Raw genomic sequence first — 26,271 nt, 5'->3', positions numbered from 1 at the left:
TGTGCTCTCCTCCCTGTGGATGGATGGATAAGAGCAGAAATGGAGGGAGTGTCTCTTATCGTTGCAGAGCATCCCCTGCACCTACATTTATTCCACTGACAGCAGGAAATTCTGAGGTAAGGTAAACCCCAGCTCTGCCCCCCAACCTTAACTCTGCTCCTCAGTGCTGTGGCAAGAGGTAGTGGGGTCATGGACAGTCAGTGTGGTGCGGCCAGGAGGACTGTCTGAGGAGATGTGCCACTCTGTGTGGTGTGCTGTGTCCCACAGAACTGTATTTTCATTCATCTGCATGCACCACAGCTGCTCTACACTGTGCTAGGGGCAGCTGGATACGCGAGAGGGGCATGCCCCACCACTCATTTCTGGGCTGAGCTCGGGGGGCTGTGCAAGGAAAGAAGCACAATGGTCTCTTCTTGCTGGGGGGCTCTGAAGTACAGATGCCAGAGCTCAGGGCAGGTGATAGTCCAAAGGGAATCCTTAGGTCAAGGAGTGGGACCACCTGGCAGCTCTGGGGTGGCCAATGCAGTGGCTGGGGATAGCTGGGGTAGCCAGCTGATGCTCATTAAACCCACCCTAAATGAGATTCTTCCCTTAGCGAAGACATGGTCTGTCAGTTTATCCTGCTCTCTGTGTGTGGCCTACCCAGGCAGTGCCCCATCTCAGCTGAAGGGAAGAGTATGCCAAGTCTGTGGGGGATGGGTTAGGGCATCATTCACAGAGGACAGAGTTAAGGAAGGGGTGGTGTTTGTCCCGTGGGGCTCCTCCAAAGCTGATTTTTTGAGGGGTCCTACCAGTGACCTTGCACAGATAGTGCATGTGAAGTCACGCTGTGCGGAGGGTGACATTTTGAGCCCTGTATGGCACTGAGCAGGACGGAGCAACTCATGCCCAGCGGGCAGCATCTTGGTCTCATGGGGGGGGGTCCTCGCTGCCTCAGGGCCCCCTACGATTGCATGAGTTGCAAGCATCTGACGCTGCCCCTAAGTTAAGGTAGCAGGACTGGATGTTCCTTAGTCCTGCAGTGGTTTCAACAGAAGTGGATTTGATGTTCTGGAGGAGTGCAGGGCACTACTCAGCACCTTATCCCTGTGGTGGTAAAGCTTTTGGGCGGTGACTGCCCTGTGTTTATCAAGGACGCAGTGGCAGGGAAGGGGACATGATGGGGGTGGGGTGTGGGCAGGTCCAGGCTGGCCTCATGCCCCTCTTGCACACTCATTTCCTGGGACTCACTCTGCCCTCCTTGAAAACTTGCTCCCAGAGACTCTTACTCTGCCCCCGCACACACTCTGCCCCTTCTTTGCACACTCCTTCCCTGGGACTCACACTCTGCTTCCTTGAACACTCACTCCCAGATAGTATCAGAGGGGTAGCCGTGTTAGTCTGGATCTGTAAAAGCAGCAAAAAATCCTGTGGCACCTGATAGACTAACAGAGGTTTTGGAGCATGAGCTTTGGTGAGTATTCACGAAATCTGACGAAGTGGGTATTCACCCACGAAAGCTCATGCTCCAAAACTTCTGTTAGTCTATAAGATGCCACAGGATTCTTTGCTGCTTTCACTCCCCGATAGTCCCACTCTGCCCCCTTGCTCACTCCTTTCTTGGGACTCACGCTCCAGCCCCGCACTTACAGCCCGCGCTCCGTGGCAATAGCCGGCGCGGCCCCCCGGCACCCTCGCTCCCCACTCCCCAGCCGGGCGCTCCGCACTGGGCATGCCCCAGCTAAGTTGCTATATAAAGCCCGCCTGCCTTCATCTCTAGACGTCGCCAGCCTCCTCATTCCTGCTGCCAGCCAGACGCTGCTGCCCGGGGGTAGGTCAGAGCCTCCGGCCCGGCCCTGGGGAGTCCGAGCACCGCACCCGGGGAGAGGCACCGGCCGGAGCCGCTTTGTCTGGGGGTCGCGGTGCCCCGGCTGCTGGGCTGGGGGCTGAGGGGAGCCGGGAGGGTTGAGGGGGCTGGGGGCAGCGGGGAGGAGCTGGGCTGGGGGCTGCGGGGAGCCGGGGTGGGCTAGGGGCTGCGGTAGCAGGCAGCATCCCGGCACGGAGCTGCCCGGGCCGCCTCCCTAGCCCAGCCTGTTGCGAGACTGGCCGGGTGGCGGGGCGCAGGGCAGACGCAGGGCCAGGGAGTCGGGGCTCCTGCGCTGGCCGCGCCGGGAGCAGGTGCAGGACCACGCCGGGGCTGGCGGGAGCAGTGAGCCCGGGGACTTGCGGCCTGGCAGCTTCCCAGGCCCCTCGCTGCATCCCCGGGAGCTTCCCCTCCCGCAACATCGCCACACTGATTCCTGGGGAGAATGTGGCGCGAGGCTGCGCTGGGATCGCTGGGTCCGATCCCCAGCTGGAGCGGAGATTCTGCCAGGCTGGGCCGTTTCTGGGAGGTTCTGCTCTCTCTGTGAGGTCACTGTGCACCTCCCCTGAGCCAGGTGCATGGTTGACACGGAAATCAGCACAGATTCCAATGGCGCCTTGGTGATTGACACCAGGTGGGGATCCGCCCGTGCCCATAGGGGTCTGTGTCGCATCCAGTCACTGTGTTCCTTGCTTGTCTTTCGATGGCTCTCTATAATAACAGCACCAGAGCTGCACATAGGTGCAGATTGCATCTGGCTGAAGATGTTAGGGTAGGACAGAGGCTAGGGACAGGTCCTGGCCCCAATTCTGCCATGAGCTCTGGTCTGGCAGATCTCTTCCCCTGCCTCAGAGCTCTACCCATGCAGAGGAGATTGTGGTTGTGGGATGGGCGTACAAACCATTACTTGGCACCACTCAGCTCCACACCTGTGCGTTGGCTCTGGGATCGCTGAGTCACCTCCATCTCCACTGGGCTGCTAAATGTAAACACATCTCTGATCCTCAGGGGCAGCCCTGGTGTGAAGAGTGACCCCGACTGACTGGGGAGTGTATTAATGAGGGATTCACTTGTAGGGCCCAGAATGGGGCTGGAAGATGCAGGCAGACAGGCCTTGGGTGGAAAACAAATCAGTGTATCCACACAGCACTTTTCATTACTCTCCTTGCCTTAAATCAGTGTTACCCAGATGCTGCAAGCAGGAAGCTGCCACAAAAGGGTCAGCATTGAAAGTGTCCTCTGAGTTAGCAACTCCTGAAATGAGTGGGACATGACATGCCTCTCGGAGTTACTGTCTGCAGATTCAGGCAAACGCTGCTGCATCAGTCACACTGGGGGTGGTTCACACAGTTTAGGGCTATTGTCTCAGGCTCTGTGCAGACTCGGGTAAACGTTGCTGCATAGGTCACACTGGGGCAGTTCGCAGCTGTCAGAGCTACTGTCTCCGGCTCTGTGCAAACTCAGGCAGTTACTGAGGTGTCATTTCTCCTCAGATCACATTTTAGAGTCTTTCTTCTCACCCACAGCAGTTGGAGACGTCTATTTAAATTAATTTTGGGACACTGGGGAACAGTTGAGGTCTGTCATAACCCTCCCCCTGCCCACACTCTGGGCTCCTGGTTAGTTCTCTGTGCTCTCCCATAAAGTGCGCTCCTGTCCCTGAGAAACACTGCCTTAAATTATAATGCCTAAGCATTATCCCCTGTGTTGGAATTTGGGAAATCTTTATAACCCTAAAGGGCGATGGAATCACAGCCATTTCTTCCTAGCCCTTGGCATCAGGGTTTGTGATGATAAAAAAGGAGCTTGTTTTGAAGTCAAGCTTGTGGTTTCCAAAGCTGACTAATGTCTTTAGCCATCCAGCTCCCAGGAAGCTCTCAGAAGTTACAAGGCTTATTCCTGGCTTGACTTTCAACATCTCAAACTCCAGTTCTAAATTGGATGTTCTTTAAAGTAAGGTGTTGGTTCCAATTTGATCTCCAATGCAAATTTTCTTTACAGAACAAACAAAATGCTTTTCTATGTCAATGTATTATTTGTATGATGGTAGTGCATATGTGCTTCAAGCAAGATTGGGCCCCTGTCATGTCAGGTGCTGCACACGGACGTAGAGTCAATGAGGTTGGGGCTCTGTTGTTACACCGGGCACTGCACAGGCACAAAATGAGAGACAACACCTGCCCTGAAGTGCTTACAATTTAAATAAAGGATCATTATCCCTGTGTTACAGATGGGGAAACAGAGGCATGACCATTCAGGGGCTTGCTCAAGGTCATACAGAGGAGACAGTGACAGAGCTGGGCATTGAACCCAGGTGTCCAGTGTCTTTACCCCTTCAGCACAAACCCGTCCTTCCCTGCCAGAATAATGTGTCTTGTTTCCTATAATTAAACTCCAGTTCCACCAGTTATGTGAGATGAATTTGTAATTCCCTGCCCTCCTATTGCCTTGCAACCCAAACGCTTCAGCACAGGGAAGCAGGGAGGGAAAGGGATTCTAGACAAAGGGGAAAGTGTCATTGTCGCAGCGCTGGATGACCACAGATTGGAGGGGAGGGGGAGGGGAGCCCACACACTTGCCTCCTGGGAGTGATTCCAGGTGGCGTCGGTGACGCGGGAGCGGGTTTGTTTGTTTGTAACATGTGGGACCAGAGAGTCAGCTGCTGCAAGTGGGCACAGACTCAAGTGGAGTGATGCTGCTTTTGATGCCAGCTGCGGATCTGTCTTCATTGGCTCCGGTGGACTGATGTTGATTGGCACCACACCATCACTGGCTCATGGGGCTCTGCACAAATCAAGGCTGCCCGGGACTCTGATTCCAGAGCGAGAGGCACTTTAACATGCCAGCTGCTGTTGGGCAGAACCCCATGCGGCTTCACGGGCATGGCAAGCTGTGCCAGGGGCTGCCCAAATGTCACTGGGTTGGGCCTCTGTCCAGCGAGGGAGGGCACAACCTGCCCAGAATGGGGTGTCACTGGCCCCCCGTGGTCCACTTATTGGTGGCACCTGCTCTCGCTTCCTGGTGCTGTGGCACTTGGCATGGGAGTGATTGGAAGTGAGGGAAAGGCACATGGTAGGACTGAGGGACTGCACAGGCAGAGGGGCCTGTCCTGCCTGCACAGATAGAGCCAGACTGGGAATGCGTAGAGGTGGCTGTGTGCTGGAGGGATCCTCCTGATTCCAGGCCCTCCCTCTTACTTCAATGTTGTTAAGCCAGGTGGGGGTTGGGGCCGGGGCATGCTATTCCGGCTCAGGGATTCCCATACTGTCAAAGCAATCCCTGCTCCCAAGGTGCTTTGCCTGAAGCTTCCCCCACAGCCCTGGCCTCTCACAGGCCCCAGGGAGTAAGGATGGGGAACATAGGGCCCAGCTAGGGATGCCGTGTCCATCTGGCCAGGAATCCGTCCATCCACATCTTGCCCTTGCTGCACTAACTGGCTCCATGGGCCCTGTAGGGGAGAGAGGTAATATCCTGCCTCCCTCCCCCCCACCAATCCTGTCCAGTTCCAGGGAGTGGACGTCTCTGCCCTGGTCCTCTCTGTTCTGCTCTGACCCCCAGTGTCCCCTCAGCCCCTTCCTGGGCAGGGGCCGTCTCTGCCCCGCATTTAATTTCACATAATCCATTTTTCATCCCTTTCCCCGGTGATTGTTTTCTTGGGCAGGGAGCAAGGGAATGAGACAGATGGAGGGAGGGAGGGAGTGCCCAGTAATGGGATTCCCACCCTCCCCAAGCAGAGCTGCATGTCCCTGTTAATCCACTGGGGGTGGAAGGGTCACCTCGGGTATGCCTGTGCCCCTGCGGGAAGCTCCGGCCGTAACTTCACCCCCTTACACCCTCTGAGGTGTGCTGTGAGTATGGCAGGGGTCCCTCACTAGGTGCTGCGGTGCAGCCATCTCTAGGATGGAGCCTGGCAGCTGTGTATAGAGGGAATGCCTTACCCTGTGCTGAGGTGCAGCTGCATCTGGGGTGGGGCCTGGCACTGATTAACACCCCACAGTGCCACTGCACACCTGTGCAGAAGATGCAGTGAGGAGAGACCATCTGGGACTGGTTCTGGGGGGGATTGATAAGAGTCCTGTGGCACCTTCTAGACTAACAGACGTATTGGAGCATGAGCTTTCGTGGGTGAATACGCACTTTGTTGGATGCATAACCCACAAAAGCTCATGCTCCAATACATCTGTTAGTCTATAAGGTGCCACAGGACTCTTTGCTGCTTTTACAGATCCAGACTAACACGGCTGCCTCTCTGATACTTGTGTCCAAATGGGACCTTTGACCACCAGGGGACAGGGCTGTGGTATATGTCCAAAAGGAAGCATCTCATGACACAGTGCCTCCTAGTGCTGCACTGGGGCATTGGGGGCTGGCACTGCCTGCGAGGGGATAGCAACTCCTACTGTATCTGCCACCCCATTCTCTGCAGCAAAGCACCCCCCACAGTGTCCCAGCTCCAGCCCAGAGCCCTGGGGGTGGTGCCTGGTGGGTGAAGGGCAGGGACTGTCTGAGAAGACCCCCACAGTGACCAGTCAGTTGGCCCAGGGGCTACCCTTGACAGCTCACCTTACCCTCACCACCAGGGGCAGGAGGGAGTGTGGGGGAGAAGTTTGCCCTGGAATAGCTTTGCTGGGAAGGGCAAGGGAATGGCAGCTGCTGGAGAAAAGATAAGAAAGGAGGGATGGGCTGATGGGCAAGGCTTGGGACTCCTGGGTTGTGTTCCTGGCTCAGGAAAATGAGGGACGTGCTATAAATTCAGCCTCTCATTCTCACGGTTCCTCTGCCCTTTCCCAAGGGAAGAGCTGAAGCCCCGGCCCAGCCCTGCTCCCATGAGGAACGATCCTGCCTTGTCAGCTGGGTGTGACACCGGCCTTGGACTCCTGTGTTCTTGGGATCCTGGGGTCTGGGGATACTGGTTCCTCAGCAGCATCCCAGGGGCAGAGAGCTCTGAGCCAGTGGGGTTAGGGAGAGGGGCCCTGTAGCCTCTGCTGAGCCAGCAGTAGGCGTTTGGGGGAATTAGCTTAAGCAGACTCTGTCCTCGGAATGTCTCAGCTCAGTGGCTAGGAGGAACTGCACAGTAAACAGCCAGGACATGGGCCCAGACACGAGGGCGCCCCCTCCGCCTCGGGCAAACTGTCCCCATCACTGACACTCAGAGCAGGGGCAGCTCAGCTAAAATGCTCAGGGGTCACAAAGCTCACCACTTTGCCACTGTCCCTTAATTCTGATCCACAGCCCCTGCTATCCCAGCCCTGGGTTCCTCCCACAGAGCAATGCTGGGGCCCCTCAATCCTGATCCACAGCCCCTGCTATCCTAGTGGTATTCAGGAGTGGGCGCAGGAGCCTGACACTGGAATTGCCCCAGCTTTGTGGGTACAGTGAATGCTGGATGAGGGCTGAGCAGTGCATGCAACTGGTACCCCCTGTGGGTGGAAGATGGGGTGACAAGCTGCTCCCCCTTGCCCATGGAAACCTGCAACTGGTGCCTTTCTCTCTTTTTTTTTCTCTTGCAGCTTCTTTGCTGGCAGGATGGTGAGTTTGTCCTGCTCCTCTTCCCCATCCAGCCCCCGCCCTGCCTCACATCACCAAAAACCACTTCTGGGCCCTACAGTCCTGAGTAGGAACCAGTGTTCTCAGCCCCAGGAGCTTAGCAGAAGGATTTGGAGGCAGGGAAGTGTGTGTGTGGGGGGTCCAGCTGGGGAGGAGGGAGGTCTGAGGCAGGCCCTGCTGTACCAGTGCTAATAAAGGGGAAAATGGTGTCTGATTCCCTCAGACATGGGGAGACTCCTGCAAATTACCATAACAGTGTGGGAGTCTTCTAGCCATACTGCTGGCTGGGCACTGCTGTGGGGAAGACCGCAGCACCAGGAATCAAGGGGTCACTTCCAGGGCACTGCTATGGGGAAGACTGCAGCACCAGAAATCCCGGGGCACTGTTGTGGAGAAGCTCACAGCACTGGGGCTCTGGCTGGGCACCGCTGTGGGGAAGAACACAGCACTGAAGCCCCAGCTGTGCTGTGCCAGGGCACTGTTGCACAACAGCTCTGGGGAGGTCTTGCACTGGGTGTGGGTGGAGAAAGAGAGGAGTGACGTGTCCCATCAGGAATCAGAAATCTCTCCCCTTCTCCCTACTTCTCTTTCAGCCTCCCTCCCCCAGCTCACTGACCCAGGCAGATTGATCTGTTTACAGCCTTGTTCCTCAAGCCGCTTAGCTCCAGCTCCATGTGACCCGCCCCCTTTGGGGAGGAAAAAGCGATGCTTTGTTTGAAAACCCACCCCTGCCATGGCCTCTGCTGCCTCCGGGCAGCTGGCACCTGCCTTACCACCCTGTGGGGATTTACTCCCAGCCAAAGCCATGCTGCTCCTAAGCGGAATCCATGCCCTGGGGCATCAGCACCAGCATTCACGCTCCCAGCGCTGCCCCCAGGGGGATCCACGCACTGGGGCACCAGCACCAGCATTCACACTCCCAGCCCTGCCCCCAGGGGGATCCACACACTGGGGCACCAGCACCAGCATTCACACTCCCAGCCCTGCCCCCAGGGGGATCCACGCACTGGGGCACCAGCACCAGCATTCACGCTCCCAGCCCTGCTCCCAGGGGGATCCATGCACTGGGGCACCAGCACCAGCATTCATGCTCCCAGCCCTGCCCCCAGAGGGATCCACGCACTGGGGCACCAGCAGCAGCATTCACGCTCCCAGCCCTGCCCCAGGGGGGATCCACGCACTGGGGCACCAGCAACAGCATTCACACTCCCAGCCCCTGCCCAGCAGGATCCATGCCCCTGAGGCGCCAGAATCAGCATTCACACACCTATCCCCAGGGGGATCCATGCCCTGGGGCACCAGGATTAACACTCCCAGCCCTGCCCCCGGGGGGATCCATGCCCTGGGGAGCCAGGATTAACACTCCCAGCGCCATCCCTGGGGGGATCCATGCCCTGGGCACCAGGATTAACACTCTCAGCCTGGACTCCAGGGGGATCTGTGCCCCAGGGCACTAGTGCCAGGATTCACACTCCCATCCCCATCTCTTTTGCAGCTGGCTCTGGATCAGATCAATGCGGATCAGCCCCTGATCCTGAAGGAGCTGGACTGGGCTGAGCAGGAGCTCCTGCCATCGCTCAGCCCCCCGTGTCCCTCCTGGCGCCAGGATGTGTCTCTGGACTGCAAGTTCTCTCCGGAGGACACCCAGGCACACGCCTGGACCACCTACTACTACGACCTGCTGCAATGCACCCTGCAGCAGGAGGGGCTGCCGGAGACAGTCGACCGCACCAAGGAGCCCAGAACAGGTGCATGCCATTCCACCCAGGATGCCACCACTCGCATGCTGGGACCACAGCACTGCCCTACAGAAACCCCTCCTGTGGCACCAACCCAGGGGGATCTGGGAGCACAGCTCCCCCTAGTGCTGGGCTGAGAGGTGGGGCATGGTCAGGGTAAGGATGGCAGCATCACAGCACCTCCTAGCACCAGGCTGGGAGATGGGGCACGGCTGGGGTATGAAGGGCAGCCGCATGGTACCCCTTAGTCCGTGGCTTTGTAAATCCTGTATATGAGGGGCAACCCCTAGTTCCAGCAGCACTGCCCTTAGCACCAGGCTAGGAGATGGAGCATGGCTGGGTATGGAGGGCAGCCACGTGGCACCCCTTAGCCCCAAAGCCTAAAGGGCAGCACAGTGCCGTTGGCGGGAATAAGTGGTTAATTTCTCCCCTGTATCTCTTAGGGTTCAGCTCAGGGGATGTAACCATCTGCATCCTGGGATCCCCGACCTCGTACCTGTCTGTGCTGCTGGAGGGCAGCTCCCAGTGCCCCGGTGAGTGCCACATCCTGTATCCCTGCCCTGCCCATACGCTGTGAGTTTCCCCCTTCCCTTAAATCAAGGAATGGGTGGGAATTCAGTGCCTCATTTGCCCTGAATACCCAGGCTGACGTGCTCAGTTGGGACCAACTCTGGCACAGCCATGGGACTGTAATAAAACATAGGATGTTATGGTGTTAAACCCAAAATAATAGTAGAATCATAGAAGTGTAGGACTGGAAGGGACGTCAGTAGATCATCTAGACTAGGTCCCTGCACTCACAGCAAGACTAATAGCTAGACCGTTCCTGACAGGTGTTTGTTTAACCTGCTTTTAAAAACCTCCAGTGATGGAGATTCCTCCACCTCCCTAGGCAATTTGTTCCAGTGCTTAACTACCCTGACAGTTAGGAACTTTTTCCTAAACCGCCCTTGCTGCAATTTAAGCCCATTGCTTCTTGTCCTATCCAAGATTAAGGAGAATGTTTGTTTGTTTTTTTTCACTCTCCTTCTTGTAACAACCTATTATTTACTTGAAAATGTCAGTGTGACGGGTCCCCCCCGCCCTGCCCCGTCCGGGGTGCCACCTGATGTACTGGGTACTACTGGGCTTGCCCGACCCATCAGCCTGGGCTCCGTTACTGTCCTGCTGAGCCAGGCCCTGAAGCCTCCTCCAGCACACACACACACACACACACACACACACATAAGGAAGGACACGCCCAGCTGCACAAAAACAGACACTGAGATCAGCTCTGCATGGGAAAGCTCAGCGAGGGAATTGCCCAGCACTCAAGTGCACACCCCCAATGGAGTGTAAACCCAAAATTGTATCGTGTGCTGCACACAGAAATATGCAACATAAGTGTAATGCTAACAGGTCCCAGTCATCAGCAGGCAGGATCAAACTTGGGACCTTTGGCGCTTAGTGCACAAGCCTCTACTGCATAAACTAAACTGGCTGTTAGCTAAGGCTGTAGAGCAGACTCATTAATTGCTCTCTAAGTGGTCTCAAGTGCCACTACAGAACACCACACCCAGGAGGTGTGTGGGTTACATAAACTCATTGAAATTTGCCCCCTCCCTCACTGTGGAGGAAGATCTGCACAGCGTCCCTCCCCCGCCCCCCCCCCCCGCATGAATTCAACAAACTGGTTTCAGAGAAAACAAAAGCAAGTTTATTAACTACAAAAGAGAGATTTTAAGTGATTATAAGGGATAGCAAACAGATCAAAGCAGATTACCAAGCAAATAAAACAAACATGCAAGCTAAGCTTAAATTACTAAACTGGTTACAAGTAATAATTTCTTACCAAGTATCAGGGGGCTAGTGGTGTTAGTCTGTATCCACAAAAACAAGGTGGAGTCCAGTGTCACCTTAAAGACCATATTTACTTGGGCATAAGCTTTTGTGGGTAAAAGCCCACTCCATGCATCTGAAGAATGTTGTTTTAGGCAGATTGCAGAAATTCTTGAAGGTGCTCTTGCTTGCACCTTAAAACTCCAGGTATTTCTTTCACAAGCCAGACACCTTTTCAGCCTGGGCTCAGTCCTTCTCCCCCACTCAGTCTTTTCTTCTTAGATCTTACCAGCAGTCATACTGGGCAGGAATTCAGTGAAGAACCACCCTGAATATATCACTCCCCTGACTTAAATAGGTTTTACATATGGCGGGAATCTCCCACCCCCCAGTGGAAAAATACTGGTATTCTATCATGGAATCCAGTACCAGATGACTTGATCACATGACCCTGCAGTGTCAAAGCAGCCATGAGTCAGAGGTTGTTTGTAGTGTCCCCAGGAAGACTTTTCTGTGGGTGATTAACATCTTCTGAGACCTGTTGTTCTTTCTAATGGCTTTTCCTCACAGGGAGCCAGCTAGACTGATTGTATTCTGTCTAGTGGGCATTCCCCAGCTGCAAACACTTTTGTAGTACAGATGTATAGTCAATATTCCTAACTTTCTATAAAAAAATGATACTTGCATACAAATAGGATAATCATATGCAGTACATCATAACCTTTCCAATGATATCTCACATGACCCATCTTGCATATAACACATTTTAGTTATGCCATACCCATACCATAACAATATCTCTATGAAGAATATGGGGTGCAGTGTCACAGTCAGAATTCAGCTCAGTTTCTAGTATCACATCCTGACCACCATCCCCTGATCCCAACTCTGCCCCTTATAAACCTGCTTGCTAACCCCCAATCTACATCGGGAGCAGAGTCAAGATATAGGGACAGTAAAACAATAACCAAGACATTTATGAATTGACTTTTTGATGTATTCCTTGAACCTTCCAATTTCCTGACTTTCCAACTTAAAAAAAAATTGAACTATGATGTTCTAATTACACCATTTAAATCAACTGGAGCTATTTATCATCCAAATTCTGGGTTAGCGACATTTTTTTTTAATCTAGGAATTTCCTTATTTGTTGTTTGGTTTATGAAAGGAAACAAAGGCTCTTCATTAGCGCTGTGGGAATAACACGTTTTTCCATTTGCTGGCTGGTCTGGAAAAAAAGTTTGAAACATTCAATAAACTAAAATATATATATAAAAAAATTTAGTTTGGGGCTGAATGAAACATTTAAGTTGAGTTTGAACATTTTTAAGAAAATCAAAGTACGTTTCTGAGCAAAAAGTGATTTAATAAAAAAAATCAAAACATTTTGATTATTTTGGAATTTTGAGCAGGGGAGGGAAATTTTTTTGACCAAAACAATTAGGTAAATTTAACACATCTGCAAAATGTCGACCCAAATCAAATTTTTTCAGCCAAAAATGCAGCAGCCGAAAGAGTTTGTCCAGTTCTACTCTTAAGCATTACACATTTTGTTAGGCAGCAGCAGAAATAAGCACCAATGTGTGTGGGGCAGTGCACTTAGGATAAATGCCAAAGGAAAAATATATATTACCCTTTATAATTGGGCATATAAACCAGTATGTGCATGTACACACATACGTGGGTAGATTAGGGTGTAAAAATCAGTTCAGAAAAAAGTCATGGATTTACTGTTTGCGAGGTGAGGGGTTCTAGGAAAATATATACAGGAGAGGTATGCAAATAGATGCTCTATCTCTTAACTGCAATTTGCAAACTATGCGAGCCTCGAGGAGAGTTTATCCCCTCGAGAGGGTAATTCTGACTCCAGCTCCTCTGCCTGCCCCTGTGGAGCTTATAGACTCTGCAGGTCCAGAGAGGCTGCAAAGGGGAAGCACTGAATGCCAGGATCTCTCTATTCAAATGACACTTCTGAGTCAGCAAGGACCTATTCCAGGGGTGCATCCACAGCCCTCAGAGATACATGTTAATCTGCCTGAGAAAATAGTCCCATTGGCTGCTCAGGGCAGCTCCTCCTCCACCCTTGGGTGCCTCACTTCCTGATTCCCCTCCCTCCCCTCAAGCAGGGCCCAGTGATCTGGGTGGTGAGGAGGGTTACTAGCCCTGGAGGCACTGCAAACAGGGACATGGCTGGATCAGATCTGCTCTCCATCTGAGTTGGGGCAGCCGCTCTACATGAGACGCAGCCAAGGGCCCTGGAGCAAGTAGCACTTGCCTATAAAGTTTGCCTGATACTTTCCATTCTAAGACCCTGTTTTCAGTTGCAGAACTCTTCCATGCTGGGAGTCTGATTCAGGCTGGTTTTTTGGGGGGAAATTTCAGCCCAAATGGTTTAGCCATTTCTAAGGGGGGGGGAACAAGCTGTGAAAAAATAATTCTCTGAAATGCTCTAGTCCCCCACCCCCAGCTTTGGAGCTTGGACTAGAAATTTGGGGGGCGGGAGGGACAGGGGGCAGTTCGCCCTGGTGTCAGGGACTTGCCTTTTGCTGGCCTTGTGGGAAGGCAACCAAATTTGGCTAAATTATCAGCCTTTGAAAAATCGGAGTGTGCACATGCTTGGGAAAATGTGGGCAGCTAAATCCTCTGTGGACTCCGTCCTCACTTAGCATCCCTATCCCATCCATTCCGCCAGGCTGCACATGTGTCAGTCCCACAGAGTGACTGGGCATGCTCCAGCCTGGGGATGCAGGGGCAGAGCGGGGCTTTCCCAGCCATTGCTGCTTCCAGCTGTGGTGGTGCCAGGCACCAGAACTGAGAGTAGGGGGACTCTCTCTTCTGTGCTCTCAATGATGAACCCTGCCCCTCCTGCCCCTCCTGCCCCCCCCAGTAGCAGGGGAGGAGGAAACTGACTGGAATCAAAGTGGGGAGGAGCAGGGCAATGGCAGCATAGGGGGAGAAGTGGTCAGAGGAACCAGAGGATGTCTAGGATCAGAGGTTGCTGGTGGGTATATAGGCCAAAGGGTGGGGGGTAATGGATAGGAGCAAAGGGGGGGTGGACATGGGCAGGGGGTGGATAAGGGTAGATGGGGAATAGTCTGTGTGTGTGGGTGAATAGAGGAAGGGGGAGGGTTTAATATGAGAGGTGGGTAGGAGGAGAGGCTAGTGTGTGTGTGGTGGAGACAGATCGGGGGGTAGGGGCTGGTATGTGGGGGATGGGGGAGGAGCCAGCGTGTATGTGGGGTGGATGGAGCAGGGATGGTGTATGGGAAGGGAGAGGGGCTGATATGTGGGGGCTGAGTGGATGGAGGAGCTGGTGTGTGTGGAGGGTGGATTGTAGCAGAGGGGAATGAGGAAGCAGGAGCAAGTGTAACCCTGGTCTGGCCGCCCCTAGCTCTTTGTGTAGGCTGAAGATTGTTGTTACACCCCTGACCGGCTCTGGCTCTGCGCTTGGGACTGTCCCGGCCTCTCCTCTCAGCTGTAACCTTGTCCTAGCAAGGTCCCTGGGCTGAAGGACTCCAGCCTGGGCCCAAGTGGAGGGCTGCCAGCTGTTGTTCCACATTCCTAGCACTCGCCTGCCTAGTCTCCCTCGCTGGGGGCTGGGAACTGGAGCCAAGCAGCTCAAGTTTCCCTTTGGCCCCGGGATGATTCCTGCCATTGTTAAAGCCGCTTACCCTTGACAGGAAGCCGGAGCCCGGGGTGGGAGCTCTGTGGAGAAATACAATTAGCAGCTCAGCTCCATCAGTCATTGATAAGAAAGTGCTCCAAGGACCTTCTTTCCTCGCTGGGGAGAATCCAGCTGCTTGACACATGCTGTCCAGGGGGTCCCTCTCATGGCCCTGCAGTGCAGCCACCTGTGGGGTTGGCAGTTGTTGAGCCATCCCACAGCAGGACAAGAGCCACAGGGGAAGCCTAGAATGCAGTGAAGGGAGTTTGATTCTTCCACATATCCGAGCGCCACAAGTGGTTAAAGATCTTGGTTTGTGTCTCTTATTTAAGGTGGCACCAGAAGCACAGTGCCCCCTTGTGGGAGTTAGTGCTGAGTACAAGGGGAGAGTGCCCCCCACGCTCTACAGTATAGTGCCCCATAGTTCTGCACTGGGGCATTGGGGGCATAGATTGCAAAGGCAGAGCGCCCCCTGTTGAGCACCCTGCCCTGCTTCGTGTGGCATAGTGCCCCATGATACTATGCTGGGGGACGCTGGAGCATTGGGGAAGCAGTGAGTACTTGGGGAGAGCACCCCCTACTGAACTCCCAAGTACAAAACAGGCCAGCACCTTCCTACCTTGTGAAATGTAGGGAGAGGAGAGGAAAGTCAGTTAATTGATGTATAAATAGCAGCTCTCTCGCTTTCTGATTGGCTGCTGGTGATGTAATGGTAACAGACTGTCCTCCTCTCTACCCACTCCTCTTTGCCCTTCCCCCTCCTTCACCACGGACCTCCCCCTTCCATTTCTCTGTATTCCCTTGCCCTTCCCCATCTCTCCACATCTCTTCCCCCATCCCAGGTAACATGCTGCTGTGCCTGTCGCCCAGCTGGCTGGCCAAGGTGCCCTCTGAGCAGCACCCCGGCGAGTCGTCCTTGCTGGTTTCCAAGGCTGTCTCCTTCGAGCTGGGTGGGTGCACATGCCTGGACGAGTTCTCGCCCCCGCGCCGTGTCACCTACTTCATGGGCTCCTTTGGCCCATGCAAGGAGCACGGGCAGTCAGCAGGGGAGCTGGCGCGCGACCTGGATTGCCCCACGGGTGGCTCGGGGGAGCTGGCCCGCCTGCTGGAGGACAAGCTGCTGACACGCCAGCTGCTGGACCAGCGGGCCAAAGTGGAGGTGCCACCCACGCTGGCCTTCACCTTCAAGCGGCTGCGCCCACTGCGGGACGTCACCACTGAGCGCTCTGTCTGCATGGTGGAGCTCAGCGGCAAGGAGGGCCAGGAGAACCTCATCCAGGAGGAGATCGAGGCCTTCCTGCAGGGTAGCGCCATGGCGCCCTATAGCCAGGTGAGCCTGCCGGGATGGATGGGGGGCAGGGCTCTTCAGCCAGGTAAGTCTGCTGGGTTGGGAGGGGGCTGCAGTCAGGTGAGCCTGCTGGGGGCGAGGGAAGGGGGAAGGGCCCTACATCCAGATGATGTGTTGGGGGTGGAGCATACAGCCAGGAGTTGGGGAAACCCCTACAGTCAGGTGAGCCTGCGGGGAGGCGGGACCCACAGCCAGAAGGGGAGATCTATGGGGGGCCCTTCAGCTGAGGAAGGGGCACTGTAAGAGGGTGAGATTCATGGGGAAGGGTGAGAGGGAAGCCCTTTGGGTATGGATGGGGGGGGCCTAGTGCTGGGGGCACTGGCTGTGCCTGGTTGGCCCCACTGAGCAGTGTGCTGTTGCCCCCTGCAGGTGGTGGTGAAGCCATCAGGCTGGCGCTGGAGTGGGGCCCATGCTGTGACCTTCCATGCCAAGGTGGAGCAGGCAGCTGTGCTCCAAGCTGTGCTGGCACTGCTGGAGACCCTGGAGGAGGAGGAGAGCGCCCTGCTGGAGGCCTTCATCCCCACTGCCCGCCTCACCCAGCCCGAATCCCCCAACAGCACCTCCCCAAGTAAGGGACCCCCCTGGCCAGAGAGGCTCACACCTCATCACCTGTCCCTGCTGTCGTCATGATGCACTGAGCCCACCCCCAATCCCCACCCTGGCCCAGACTTTGGAGATGGTGTCATGGGGCAAGATCTGGGAAAAAGCAGAATGCAGGTGGGTTAGCTTGGGACATGAGGAGGGAAGGGGCGTGTGCTATATTGGGAATCCCACAATCCCCTGGGGTGGCTGTCACTGCCATATTGCCCTGGGGCAGGGGGAACCACTGTCATACTGAAATCCCAGAATCCCTTTGGGCACTGGGGGAGAGCTGCCATACATTCAGTGGGTGGTGGCCCTACCGGAATCCCAGAATCCCTCAGGATGGAGGGCACCACTCTGTGCAGCTGATTTGCATGAATCTCGATGCCATTTCTTTCTCTGCCCCCCTTGCTGCTTCTTTCCATCTCCTTCCACCCCCCTCCATTCCTGCACCATTCATTTTTCTCTTCTGTCCCCTCCATACCTTCCCTTTGTTTTCTCCACCCCATCTCTTTTTTCTCCCCTCTCTCCATCCCCCCATTTCTTTCTCCATCTCTCTCTCTGTCCTCCATTTCCCTATCTATCTGTCTTTCTCTCCCCTCTCTCCCTCTTTCCTTTCCTACCCTTCTGACCCTCCTCACCTAACCCCTCCCAGGCAGCACATCTCCGAGGCCTGACCTGGCGATCCGGATCTGCACTGTCGTCTGCAGATCCTGGGGTGACCAGCCTCTGCTGAGCCAGGTAATGGGGCAGCCGTGAATACGTGACCCTCACCGCGCCCTGCCAATGCAGCTGGCTGGGTCCCATGCCCCCACTTAGTCTCAGAATACGGCAATGGTTGATACGGTGAGAAGCTGGTGATCACTCCTGCTCTGACAGAGACAAATACAGCAGCATCCCTGGGTGTAAGCAAATGTAGTATGGGGCCTTTCCCCTCTAGGGGGTGCCAGCTCTGATCCAGGCCAAAGAGGGTGGGACTGGCTAGCTGGGAAGGGCAAGAAATGGGATATGATATTTTTCACCTCTAGGGGGCACCATCTCCAATCTGGTCCAAGGTTGGGGGGATGCCTGTCTCAGAAGTCAGGGAATGGGGCATGGGGCCTTCTTTAGGGGGTGCTGGCTCTGATCTGGCCCAGGTGGGCGACTGGCTGGCTCAGGGCAATGGGTAAAGTTATGTGGAACCTTTCATGACTAACTCAGTCCAAAAAACAATGTATTTAATATGATGGGCAAAAATCTCAAAATGAAAAACCTTATCATCATTGTCACTTGTGACCTTTGAATCCAGGCCAAGTGGGGGTCAAAGGTGAGAAGCTCACCTTTATCCTTCTGTCTGCAGAGTGTGCCGCTGGCTTTGGGCTGGGTTTATTTTGTCTCATATTCCCCCTCCACCCACCCTTGCAGATGGTACATTCCATTTCCTGAGTGGGAGGAAAGAGCCTCAGCCAATCAGGGCTCTTGGAACAGTGAGGCAAGCGAAGGATCTGGTTGGCTAGCACCAATCTTGTTCACAGGATGACCTCACAGTCACCTCCCACTGCGTGTGGTGGCAGGGGGGAGGTGTGGGGTTTTCATGGCGTTGGGTTTTGTTCCCCCCCAGGTGGTGTGCGGCGGGGGACGGTCTGATAAGCCCCTGAAGCACCAGGCCATGGTGCCCCAGAGCCTGGAGAGCGGCCTGCGGCAGCAGGGGATGACAGATGAGGCCCAGCTTGCGGCCATCCGTGCCCAGGTCAAGCACAAGGCCGAGGCTGCCATGGCGGCCTTCCTGGAGATGGAGGCGGGGCTGTCGGTGGAGCAGCGGGGCGGGCGACAGGCCCAGACTGATGTGATTGGTGAGCTGCCTTGTTAATCGTTGCCATTAACTATTTAGGGGGAGTCACAGATTCACAGGGACTGGATCATTATTCATCCGGCCAGAGAGGATCCAGAGCAGGGGCTCCCTCCCAGTGCATCCCACAATGGGCAGTGTAGGGTGAAGCTGGCTGTGTTGCCTCCCCCTCGCAGGCCAAAGTTGCCCTCGACTGCCCCAGCACTCAGAGCCTGGCTGGGCTAGGGACCTGGCCCTAGTTCTTTGGCCCATGGTCTGTTAAAGGGTCAGGGCGTTGCTGCCCTTGGCAGGACCAGGGGAGGATGGCACCTTCACGGGCAGGGATTCACTGACCAGTTGGGACCTTCAGAAAGGCCTGTAGCCACACGTGCATGTCCAGAGCAGGGGCCCATCTAGCCTGGTTTCCCGTCTCTGAGAATACCCATGCATCTTGCCATGAAGCAGCCGGAGAAGGAGCCTCCCAGGGCAGTGGTTCTCAACTAGGGGGCCGTGAGCAGATTTCAGGGGGTTCACCAAGACAACCAGCATTAGACTTGTTAGGGCCCAGGGCAGAAAGCTGAAGTCTTGCTGCATGGGACTGCAATCTGGGGCACCAAGCCCCACCACCCAGGGCTGAAGCCAAAGCCTGAGCAGCTTAGCTTTACAGTGCCCTCTGTGGTGTGGGGCCCCAGGCAATTGCCCTGCTTGCTACCCCCTAACGTCAGTCCTGGCTTTTATATACAGAAAAACAATCGTTGTGGCACAGCTGGGCTGTGGAGTTTTTATGGCATTGGGAGCAGGGGCTCAGGAAGAAAAAGGATGAGAACCCCTGTCCTAGGGGGTGTTCTGGAATAACCCACCCCTGTGAAACTTTCTAAGGAGTTAGACTTTAAAATTTTCCTTTTAACATAACTCTGGATGGTCTCCTCAGCCAGGTAAATGTCCAAGCCTCTTTCTAAAAATCCTGCTAAGCTTTTGGATACACTGAGACCTTGTGGCAATGAGTCCCACAGGGCAATTGAGAATGAGTATTTCCTTGGATCAGTTATGAATTTGCCACCTTTCAGGTTCATCGATCTGTCCCTGTATAATGAGAGGGGGGAAAGAAGAGGTTCCCTGACCTGTCTTCTCTTCCCCTTTATTTTCATAGAATTTAAGGCCAAAAGACACCCTACCCAGGGCTGTGGTGGATTCTCCATTGCTGGCAATTTTTAAATCAAGACTGGATGTTTCTCTGAAAGATCCACTCTCATTCTAACAGGAATTAGCTCAGGGAAGCTCTGTGGCCTGTGCTGTACTAGAGGTCAAACTAGATGATCACAGGGATCCCTTTTGATCTTGGAATCAATGAATTTGCTTGATCCAGCACCTCCTGCAATTCCTGTGGGGGTCTGGTCAGGGTCTCTGAATTCGTGTTGAGCTCTCCAGTTGGGCCTGACTGCTATTGCACACCCATCCTGGCTGTTTCCTTGACTTGACTGTTCCACATTGCAGGTGTGGATTTCCTCCTGACCTCGTCGGAGCAGGTGCTGCAGCTGATGGCTCTGGAGATGAATTCACAGCTGTGCCTGGAGACCTGCGCATTCTTCGAGTCCATGGGTCAGGCAGTGGGGATGCCGGCAGGCAAGTCCTCACGTCCTCTGGTGGAGACGATGCTGCGGCGTACACAGTGTCACCTCATGGAGGGCAAGCACGTGCTGGTGATCGGGGCCGGAGGAGTCAGCAAAAAGTTCGTCTGGGAGGCGGCCAGGGCCTACGGGCTAAAAGTAAGATGCGGAAACCGGGCCCCAGGCTGCCCAGCGCAGCCCCTGCTCTTCGCCATGGAGCGGAGCCGAGGGAGATAGCTCTCCATAGCCATGGGTCCGACCCAATATGGCATGGCCTGCATCAGGGAAGACAGAGCCAATGGAGGAGGGTGGGGATGTACCCTCCATACCCCAGCTGCAGGGGGGAGTCCTCTGTGCCCCTTCCCCACATCCTAGCCAGCCCCCTGCATCTCAGCCATGGGAGTGCTCCTCACTACCTCCCCTACATCCCAGCCAGCCCCCTCTGACATCCCAGCCATGAGGGGACTCCCTCGAGTCTTCCCCACATCCCAGCCACAGAGGAGCTCCCCCCTGCATCCCAGCTGAAGAGAAACCGCACCTCAGCCTCTGCCATGGGGCTGCTGCAGCACAGCCCAGGTCACAAGTGGATGGGAAAGTGCTTGTCCGAGGGTGAGCCGGGGATTATCGTCCTGTCCATCCTGACCCTTGTCAGGGTATGTGCTGGAGGTCCAGCACTAGGGTAATGTGGGGACTGATTGGGGGCAGGATCTCTGGAGTGCTGAGCTTCCCATGCCCATTGTGTGCAGCATCAAGTCCTGGGAGCTGAGCAGGCCCTGGAAGGGACATAAGCCAGTGTTTACCATGGTTACTTTTGTGCAGCTGGCTACTTCAGCTGTATGCCCTAGGGCTACAGCTCAGACCTGTCTTTACTGAGGGGGTGGTAATGCATCAAGGGGCATATCAGGGAGCCCCTTAAGATCTCTGGATGAGAAAATCACCTTAACTCTGACCCCTGGCTGTCCACCCACCATCAGATCCATTGCCAGTCTGGCCCACAGGCCCAGGTCACTGGGCCACCGGTGTCTCATCTCCTCCACACAGGAACCTCTCTGTTTTAAATCACTGGGACCATTCATATAGCCTGCAGCTCTCACTCTCCGTTTCCTTCACCATGCCCTCTTGTGCCTCTGCTTTGAGGCCGTCTGGGCACATGAGGAGGTGGGCCTGAATGTCAGCCAGGGAAGGAATACTAGGGATAGGACGGGAGTGGTGTGGGGCAGAGGAGATGAGTGCTTGAGCCCAGACAGAGGAGAACCAGGTCCCAGCCCAGACACTGAATTGAGGCAAATACAGTCTGTGATGGTTGCTGCAATCTGTGTAATGGAATGGTCTGTATCCCACCCAGTGTCACACCACTGTGCAAGTAGGAACAAGTAGTCTGGCCCATCTCCAGCCTCAGTGGAGGGGAGGGGGGAAAGGTGGGCAATTCTGCCCACAGCCCTGGAATGACAGGACGTTCCTGGAAAATTGATCAGCAGTGGAATAATTAATAGTGCTGCTGTCTTTGGGCTCCAGAGTGGACACTTCATGGGAGGGAAGTTACATTTTCCACACCGTGATCATTAGGCTCTGGAGTTAACATCCTCCTCCCCAGCCTTGACATTGTTAGCTCCTGGAGTTAAAGATCTCATGAGGCCAGCTCTCGGCTTTCTCAGGAACACCCCCCCCACACACACACACACAAATCCCAAGCAAATTGACTCTGCTCAGAGATGTGAGTAAAGGAATCCCATGGCACAGCCCTGTATCCCTTCCACCAATGCTGAGTGCAGTTTCCTAGGCTATGGGCACTCCTGTGTACTTCCCCAGCTCTACTTTCTTGACAGCAGCTCCAGGTTGGTTCCAGGCTGGGATTTGGTCCTCTGTGCCCAGGGTGGCAACCAGCCCAGGCAGGCTGAGGTGCCCGTCTGTGTCAGTACTGGCCCCGCCCCTCTGGCAGCTGGTCCCGTCCCAAAGCCCCTGCACAGAACTGGAAGCAACCACACTGGGCTTGTTCGTGAAAAGCTTTGAACGTGCAGATGCACTGGCCCCCCCAACCTGGATGGAATGTCCCATCTCCTCTTGCGTTGGGGCCCAGGAATGCCCCATGGAGTTGGGCACATGAGGCCCATGAACACCATCTCCTCCCCCCCACCCCACAGGGCCTGGGCACAAGTGGACCATTCCCAGTCCCACCCCTTCTGCGCACAAGTGGATCGTTCCATCCTCTCCATGACACAAGTGGGCCATTCCATATCCTCCCCCCCATCCTGGGTGTGAGTGGACCATTCCACCTTCTCCCCCAGCCCACTGAATGGGGCCTGGGCAGGAGCGGACCGTTCCATTTCCTCCCCTCTACCATATGGAACCTGGGTGTGAGTAGACCACTCCCCACCCCCAATGGGGCCTGGATGTGAATGAACCGTTCTGTTTCTCCTCCCCACTTCATAGGGCCATGTATGTCTGGTGCAACCATTTAGGCAATCTAGGCAGTCACCTAGGGCACTAGGATTTGGAGGGCGGCATTCTCTTCAGCCGCGACTGCGGTGGCAGGATCTTCAGCCACCCAGGTCGCCACCGGCATTTAGGTGGCGGGAGCTGGGGCAGGGGAGTATGGGGAGGGCCACCTGCAGCAAGTAAGGGTGGGGCGGCACGCAGGGGAACTCCCTGTCCCAGCTCACCCCTGCTCCACCTCCTCCCCGAGCACACCGTGGCTGCTTCACTTCTCCCGCCTCCCAGGCTTGTGGCGCCTAAGCTGATTGGCGCCACAAGCCTGGGAGGCGGGAGAACTGAAGCAGTGACAGCGTGCTCGGAGTTGAGGTGGAGCAGAGGTGAGCTGGGGCGGAGGAGGCGCCTCAGGGTAAAGGGTGGGGAGCTGCCGCAGGGGGGCCACCTCAGGGCGGAGGGGGAGAGCTGCCACGGGGGGCGCCTCAGGGTGGGGGCTCGGGGACAGGGGAGGGTGCAAGGTGGAAGTTTCGCCTAGGGTGCGAAACATCCTTGCACCGGCCCTGGGGCCATGGATGTTGAGTGAACTATTCCATCTCCCTCCCTCAATGCACATGGACTATTCCATCTCCCTTCTTAGAAATGCTTGGACCTTTCCTCCATCTCCTGCCCCCAATGGGCTCTGGATGCACATAGAACATTCCATCTCCTTCCCACACCCCTCAGGCATGGGCACCCATGGACCCATCCCATTTCCCTTCTTAAAAATGCTTGGACTTTTCCTCCATCTCCTGCCCCCAGTGGGGTCTGGATGCACGTGGACCATTCCATCTCCCCCACGCCGGGTTTCTGGATATGAGTGGAACACCCTATTTGCATCCCACCGTGGGATATGGATCCATCCCCAAGGACAGTCCTATTTTTGTGGTGCCTGGGGGAGAGGGCATGGAGCCCGTCCTGCCCCAGTCCTTAGTGACCCCTGTTTGATCTCTCTCCCACTTCTCTGCATCTCTCCCCCCGCCCTCCTTCTCTTTGTGCCCCCCCCCCATATCTGCTCCAGATTCACCTGGTGGAGTCGGACCCCAACCACTTTGCCTCGCAGCTGGTGCAGACCTTCATCCACTATGACACCACAGAGCACAAGCGGGACGAGGAGCATGCCCAGCGGCTGGTGGCACTGGTGCGGGAGCGGGGCCTGCACCTGGATGGCTGCCTCTCCTACTGGGATGACTGCATGGTGCTGACAGCCCTGGTGTGTGAACAGCTGGGCCTGCGCTGCAGCCCAGTGGCCGCCATGCGGGTGGCCAAGCAGAAGAGCCGCACCCACCAACACCTGCTGCGCCGGCGCAAGGAAGCCCCGCTTGGCTGGGCCTCAGAGGCGCTCTATGCCGTTCCCTGCTGCCACCTGGAGAACCACACTGACGTGGAGCGGGCTGCCCGCCATCTCTCCTTCCCTGGCGTCATGAAGCTAGAGTACGGGGCAGGCGCAGTGGGGGTCAAGCTGGTGGAGGACGTGCAGCAGTGCCACCTGCACTTCGAGAAGATCTCACGAGACTTGCGGGAGGATGCAGATCACCCAGGCATCGGGCTGGGCTGGGGCAACGCCATGCTGCTGATGGAGTATGTCTCCGGTACTGAGCACGACGTGGACATTGTGATCTATGATGGGCGCATGCTGGCTGCCTTCGTCTCCGACAACGGCCCCACCCGCGTGCCCCACTTCACTGAGACGGCGGCCAGCATGCCCACCTGCCTGGCACCTGACCGCGAGGCCCAGCTGGTGCGCGCTGCCTACCAGTGCTGCTTGGGCTGCGGCCTGGCCAACGGCATCTTCAATGTGGAGCTCAAGTTGACAGCATCTGGGCCCAAGCTCATCGAGATCAACCCCCGCATGGGCGGCTTTTACCTGCGCGACTGGATCCAGGAGATCTATGGGGTGGACATCATGCTTGCCTCGGTCATGGTGGCCTGTGGGGTGCCCCCGCTGCTGCCCGCCCACGCCCAGCCGCGCACCCACATGGTCGGTGTCATGTGTGTGGTGTCACAGCACCTGAAGGCCCTCAAGTCCACAGCCAGTGTGGAGACATTGCAGGCCCTACATGAGCGTGGCATCATCCGCCTCAACCTGCTGGAGGATGAGCTTGTTGCCCGTGAATACGAAGAGCCCTACTGCAACGTGGCCTGTGCCAGCCCCAGCCGCCGCGAGGCCTGCCTCAAGCTGCTGAGTGTCTGCCAGGTGCTGGGTATTGACTCGCCCCACTATCCTGTCACCTACTTCCTCTCTCACTTCAAATAGCACCGAGGGAGCCCCCGGGGAGGGGGCCACCCCACTGCCTCTGTCCTGTTCCCCCCCATTCTCCCTAGGGCCTGCTGGACTCAGAGCCGGTCCTGGAGGAGCCCCTGGCCTCCCCCTCCCTGGTGTGTCTCCACCAGCTGGGGCACCGGTGCTTGCATTACGTGGTTCCTCTGTATCCCAGTGTTATGGTTATTTTTTCCCCACAGTTGGCCCTTTACCCCCTAGGAGGGGGCCCTTGGTGTCAGCTCTGGTAAGAGCCACGCCCACCTATGTGTGTGTGACATGGGATTGCACCAGTATGGCATCTGTTCTGCTCCCTCTGGGGCTCCTCCAGCTCCCTTCCCCACCCCCAGCTGCCCTGTCCTGATCCTCTAGTTTCCCTCCCTCAGCTGACCTATCCTGTCCCTGGAGAGGTCCCCCACCCTCTCTGCAGACTCCTTGACCACTTCTTCCCCAATGAGATCCTCCAGTTGACTCCCGCAAACAAGCCCACCAGCCCTGGGAAAGGCTGTATGTTGCGGACCCCAATCTCCTGGGCACGAGCTCAGTTCTGGAGTGTCTGTTCAGCCATGGGGGGAGGGGAAGGACTGAGGGGCTGGAGCCTCCAGGAGTGGAGACTTAAGGCTACAAGTGGCCCTCCAATAACTAACAACTTTATACATGTTCCCTGCTCCCACCTCATGCTTCTCAGTCATCCTACCTTAGCAAATCACTGTATGCTACCTCCTCACCGTGCTTGTCAGCAACCCTACGATAACAAACCACTGTTCACTACCCCCCGCTTGCCAGCAACCCTACAATAACAAACTACTGTAATCAACCCCTCTGGTCCTCAACCCTACTGATAGCAAACCACCGTATGCAACCTGCCCACGAGCTCATCAGCAACCCACCAGCTAACAACAAACCACCACATGCAACCCCTCCCATGCTTCTCAGCAACCCTGCAATAACAAACAATTGTGGGCCAAGTCCTAGCACGGACCCTGCGATAACATGTGCCCTATGCAAACTCCTCATTAGGAAACCTACAAACCCACTGAACCTGAGACACTGAACTCACCCCCTTGAGCCTGAAGCCCCAGCACTTGAAGAGCCTGCACTAATGACGGAACCCTAGCCATGCTAACAAGCAATAACAGGGCTCCAGAGCAGCCCTATGCTAACTAACTAGCAAGCGTGGCCCCCAGGAAGGACAAAGACCTTACACTAACAAAGCAGGCCCAACCCCCCAGCAGTTTTGAGGGCTGTGGATATACAGCCCCAGTGCTTCTGAGTGACCCTACAATAACAAACCAGCGTGTGGAGCCCCAGTGCTTCTGAGTGACCCTACAATAACAAACCAGCGTGTGGAGCCCCAGTGCCTCTGAGTGACCCTACAATAACAAACAAGCATGTGGCGCCCCAGTGCCCCTATAATAACAAACCGGAGTGTGGAGCCCCAGTGCCTCTGAGTGACCCTACAATAACAAACCAGCATGTGGAGCCCCAGTGCCCCTACAATAACAAACCAGCATGTGGAGCCCCAGTGCCCCTACAATAACAAACCAGCATGTGGAGCCCCAGTGCCCCTACAATAACAAACCAGTGTGTGGA

The 26,271-nt window shown here is 55.7% G+C and overlaps 1 protein-coding gene across 2 annotated transcripts; it reads left to right on the top strand.

Moving 5' to 3' along the window:
• Positions 1–26,233, top strand: CARNS1 (carnosine synthase 1). 2 transcript variants are annotated; one of them, XM_030561011.1, is made up of 10 exons: positions 1–116; positions 7,354–7,372; positions 8,886–9,138; positions 9,573–9,662; positions 15,454–15,941; positions 16,329–16,527; positions 17,197–17,282; positions 18,142–18,373; positions 19,843–20,114; positions 23,440–26,233. In XM_030561011.1, the coding sequence occupies exons 2-10, from the start codon at positions 7,370–7,372 to the stop codon at positions 24,673–24,675; spliced, it is 2,859 nt and encodes a 952-aa protein (XP_030416871.1). In that variant the 5' UTR covers positions 1–116; positions 7,354–7,369; the 3' UTR covers positions 24,676–26,233. The 2 variants fall into 2 exon arrangements, with proteins under 2 accessions (XP_030416871.1, XP_030416870.1); XM_030561010.1 differs by lacking the exon at positions 1–116 and adding an exon at positions 1,569–1,810.
• The last annotated feature ends 38 nt before the right edge of the window (positions 26,234–26,271 follow it).

The sequence above is a fragment of the Gopherus evgoodei genome, chromosome 4 (genome assembly GCF_007399415.2).
Source record: "Gopherus evgoodei ecotype Sinaloan lineage chromosome 4, rGopEvg1_v1.p, whole genome shotgun sequence".
NCBI classification, from domain to species: Eukaryota; Metazoa; Chordata; order Testudines; family Testudinidae; genus Gopherus; species Gopherus evgoodei.
Note: the sequence above shows the minus strand (reverse complement) of the source record. Positions and strands in the feature narration are given on the sequence as shown.

Coding starts and splice junctions, on each gene's coding strand:
- CARNS1 (XM_030561011.1), top strand. Junction 9,663..15,453: donor GGGCAGCTCCCAGTGCCCCG/GTGAGTGCCACA, acceptor CCCCCATCCCAG/GTAACATGCTGCTGTGCCTG. Junction 17,283..18,141: donor ACCAGCCTCTGCTGAGCCAG/GTAATGGGGCAG, acceptor GTTCCCCCCCAG/GTGGTGTGCGGCGGGGGACG.